The 4537-nt window shown below is 44.1% G+C and overlaps 2 protein-coding genes across 2 annotated transcripts; one reads left to right on the top strand and one right to left on the bottom strand.

Annotated features, from left to right (window-relative positions):
* Positions 1 to 463: 463 nt before the first annotated feature.
* Positions 464 to 1882, top strand: LOC6524500 (glycine-rich protein DOT1). The gene is made up of 2 exons (XM_002100321.4): positions 464 to 601; positions 824 to 1882. Exons 1-2 carry the CDS (start codon positions 596 to 598, stop codon positions 1733 to 1735), a joined length of 918 nt encoding a protein of 305 aa, XP_002100357.3. The 5' UTR covers positions 464 to 595; the 3' UTR covers positions 1736 to 1882.
* A 172-nt stretch (positions 1883 to 2054) lies between these two features.
* Positions 2055 to 3508, bottom strand: LOC6524499. The gene has a single exon (XM_002100320.3). The coding sequence runs from the start codon at positions 3370 to 3372 to the stop codon at positions 2791 to 2793; it is 582 nt and encodes a 193-aa protein (XP_002100356.1). The 5' UTR covers positions 3373 to 3508; the 3' UTR covers positions 2055 to 2790.
* Between the last annotated feature and the right edge of the window lie 1029 nt (positions 3509 to 4537).

The raw sequence follows: 4537 nt of genomic DNA, 5'->3' as shown, positions 1-4537 counted from the left end.
AAAAAAGCTGAAGCACTAAAAATTAATTTCAAACTAAGTTTAATATTTTTATTTTCTTTGTAGTTTGTTACTACCACTGTTATATGAGGACTTCCCCTTATTTAATGATGTTTAGTTTTTTTCCAAAAATGCATTCCCCATATGCGTCTGCATTGGGAAAGGGCTAATCCGACCTGAACTGAACTGAACTGACCTAGCCCATCGATCAGGTGACCCACGGGGGGCGGGGTCACCATCATTAAGTGGTGCGTTCATGCCCGGCGGATTAATTTCGGCGGCCGGTTCCAATTATGGAACTGCTATTTTTCCCATTTTTTTCCACCGGACTCATTTGCATTTGCCAGCCGTCGATGCGTTTGTTGTTGGACCAACGCGAGTCCAGATGGACGGAGATGATGGCTTTCGGGTTGGTTGGTGGTGAAGGCAAGAGTGGTGGGCAGCAAGATGACGAAAGCAAGTTCACAGACAGATGGAGCAACTCGCAATCCGGCTGCTATAAAAACCGTGGATCGCTCGGATTGGAGCATCAGTTGGCTTCCTCTTCTGCTACGTGAAGTTCCATAGTTTTCAACCCCCAAGCAAGAAACTTCCAGCAATGAAGGTGAGTCTTCTCGACATTAAGAAAAATTTCAAATCAGTTTTTAAATATTAAAAGTTCAAAAATTACGCTACAAAATATGGACAAAACTATCATAATCATCAACATATAAACGCGCAGCTGAAAAATAAATATAAAAATAGTAAAAGTCCGTGTGATGAAGAGTTTTAAATATATTTATTTATATTTTATAACATTTTATTAAATCCTTTCTCTTATTCACAGATCTTTGTGTGTCTCCTGGCTACCTTGGCTGCCACCGCATCGGCTGGCTTCATTGGCGGATCCGGCGGTGGTGGCGGTGGCGGTGGCTACAGCTATGGAATCGGTTCCGGCGGCGGCGGTGGTGGCCACCAGGAGGTGAAGACTATCCAGGTCATCCACCAGGAGGGTGGCGGCTACTCCGGCGGCGGCGGTTACGGCGGCTACTCCGGTGGCCATGGAGGCTACTCCGGCGGCGGCCACCAGGAGGTCAAGACCATCAAGGTTATTCAGCAGGAAGGTGGCGGCTATTCCGGTGGTCATGGCTTCTCTGGTGGTCACGGTGGCTACTCTGGCGGTGGACACCAGGAGGTGAAGACCGTTAAGGTCATCCATGAGGAAGGACATGGCCTGGGCGGCGGCGGTTATGCTGGTGGCTTTGCCGGCCATGGACACGGACATGGTGGCCATCAGGAGGTGAAGTTGGTCAAGGTCATCCATGAGGAAGGCGGTCATGCCCACGGACACGGCGGCGGCTACTCCCACGGCGGATTCTCTGGCGGTCATCAGGAGGTTAAGACTGTGAAGGTCATCCACGAGGAAGGACACGCTTTGGGCGGCAGCGGTGGCTACTCCGGTGGCTTCTCCGGTCATGGACATGGACATGGTGGCCATGAGGAAGTGAAGGTGGTCAAGGTGATCCACGAGGAGGGCGGTCACAGTCATGGCGGACACGGTCACGGTCACGGCCACTCGCACGGCGGATTCGAGGAGGTCAAGACCATCAAGGTCATTCACGAGGATGCTGGCCACGCCCACGGCCATGGACCCGCCCCCATCATCAGCAACGAATACCTGCCGCCCAGCAATGAGTACCTGCCCCCCGTATCCGCTCCCCAGCCCGGATACCTGCCCCCATCCTCCAGCTGGAAGTGATTCCTTGCCATTCGATTCGAGCCATACTGATCCTTGAGTCTTGTTAAGTAATTTTAGGTCTACTTTTTTTTCATACCCATGTTTTTTTTACTGTTGTTCCCATTTTACCTCACCCTTTGAACAAATATACCATCTGTAAATTATAAAGCAATCGGATTTTCTATGATATATGTGTGCCAAAAGCTTTGGAAAGAAATAGCATAAAGAAATAGTTGGAAAGTTCTGATTGATGGCGAAATTAACGTATCATTGATCATTTCGCCTGGCTTGGAAATTTGATTAAAAAACCCATTCCCTATGCATTCTTATGTCCATCGTATTCACGGTTAGTTAGGCTGTGTGAATTAGCATTTTATTCATTTTTTTTCATTTGGTTCCATTCATGCGACTCGGTCACTTTCGATTCGCGTTTCAATTTCACTTTCAACTCGAACCGATCGACCCATATTATCATAATCACAGTCATCCAATTTAGCGGTAGCTCAACGACCTTTTCATCGGCGGGCTTATGTTCATTATAGATAGCCGTCGAATCTAATGGATTTATTTTGTATATCTTAACGTTTATTTTAATGTTTAGAAATGTATTTTGTGTCTGGTGGATTTTGTTGTGGCGTGTGTTTGTGTCTTGTGGATTATTGTGTATCTGTGTAGTACATTTTGTATCTGGTGGATTATTGTGTATCTGTGTAGTACATTTTGTATCTGGTGGATTATTGTGTATCTGTGTAGTACATTTTGTATCTTATGGTTTATTTTGAACGATCTGGCTTACTTCTTATTTCAAACTTCTTTTTTTTCTGTTTTCAATGGTTATTTTAAGATTTTTAGAACTGTTATTCCATTGCTTGCATTTAATACAATTTGTTATTAAATGTTATAAAATATTATAGGATCATTACTTTTTTTTTTGTCAAAAATTCAAATGAATATCATTGAGCTTTTGCTTAAAAATCAGGTCCATAAATGTGAATGTGCTCTGCGTGCTGTGTTGTTTAACAATAAACAATTAAATGAGTTATGGTAAATATAAAATAAATATTTGTTTTCGTTTATTATTTATGTGGCCACATATCCTGCCGCCTTCTCTTCGCCGTATTTTGATCGATGTGATTACTATTCTGGTGCAGATACTGATGCAGGGGCAGTGGGCGTGGCGAGGAGGAGGTGACGCCCAGGGGAAACTCGCTGGTGGGTCGCCACTTGGAGGGCATCCATGGTGAATCGTAGCTGTGGTATCTGCTTTGGTATTTCTCCTCTTGATAATTGGACGATGGTTCCATGCCCTTCGGTTCGTTGTGCACCTTGAGATTCAGCAGCAGTTCACCATCGTCATCGATCAAGTTATACAGCTGAACACCTTTGGCCTCCCGCAAAGGATGGGCTCTTTCCAATCTGATTTGTTGTTGTTGCTTGACCTTTGACCTTACCACGGGCTTTGGCCTCTGGCCAATGTATCGCGATGATCGATCGTGGGACTGCAATTGCCGCAGGATATTCAATGGCAGTAGTAGATCCGATTCGAAGGGCATAAAGCCACTGGCTCGCACTTTAATGATATTTCTCAGCAGCGGCTGATGGCCATAACTCGCGACCAGGCCCAAAAGGCTCAAAATGCAAAGGCCCAAAGTGTGCATTTTGCGGCAGTTGTTAGCTCATTTTACACGAGGATCACTGCTTGCTATAGGCACTCGAAAAAAAATATATAAATAAAGTGTGGAGCGAATGAGCAGCGCGTTCTAGGCCCGTGTTGCACCAACTGAACGGACTAAAAACTACACGGCTCAAATCAAGCTGAGGCCAGCTGAATGCGCTCGTAAAAACGAATTAATTAGAGAAAATACCGTACGGTACGCGAACGCACAGTGGTTCGAAACATATGCATTTGTGACAACAAAAAGTAAATATCAAAGACTTTGTTTGACAATGAATAGCTTGTGGTAGCAGTCATAAGTTAGGCAACGAGATAAATCAGAAATTCATAGCTTGGCCCCACTGTGCGCGATATGTCCAACACTTTGAATTGAAAATAAAAACATAACTGGCCGCGGCGACTGGACGTTTATTGTTGAAGTGGCTCTTTCTTCCATTATTTCCTCTATTTTGTTATGGGCAACACAGAATTTATTAACAACATCAAGTGAGCCAAGTGAGTCAAGTGTGTGAGTGTTGATTTATGCCAGTGTGGAAAAGAATAATTCTTTGAATGCCTTCTTGTGGGGAGGATTGACATTAAAACTAACTCACTAGCCGACAGTTGAGCCATTACAATGGCCATTAAAACATAACCTGTCCACTCTCGCTGCCACTGGTGACCCAAACAAAAGAGCAGCAGTTACTGCCATAAACACACACCACACACCACACACCACACACATCTCTGCCACATTAGCATTAACACAAAAGACACCCGCATTGAAAAAAAAAAAAAAAAAAAACAGAAAAACAACAAAGGCAGTAAACTCTCTATGCAGATTAGCAAGGTGGAAAAGCGTGGCTCAGAATTTTCACTCCAGCCGGGTTTTGCAGTTGACAAACGCTCCACTGATCACTCTCACTGTTCCACATTTGCATATGGACTGACCGGTACAGTGCGTGACATAACGAGCAAAATGAACTCGAACCTACTTCAACCTTATACAAAGTATTGCCTTCGTAATTCGCCATTAAAATTATATATTTTATTTCTAAACATCTATTTTTAAACATTAATTTCGTAGCAGGTGTTACTTTTTCGAAACGCACTGTATTAATTGATAACCAGCGGAAAGCGCTGGTAACGGTAGCTAAATCACAATCCCA

The sequence above is a fragment of the Drosophila yakuba genome, chromosome X (assembly GCF_016746365.2).
Source record: "Drosophila yakuba strain Tai18E2 chromosome X, Prin_Dyak_Tai18E2_2.1, whole genome shotgun sequence".
NCBI classification, from domain to species: domain Eukaryota; kingdom Metazoa; phylum Arthropoda; class Insecta; order Diptera; family Drosophilidae; genus Drosophila; species Drosophila yakuba.
This window is presented reverse-complemented; position numbering and strand designations above follow the sequence as displayed.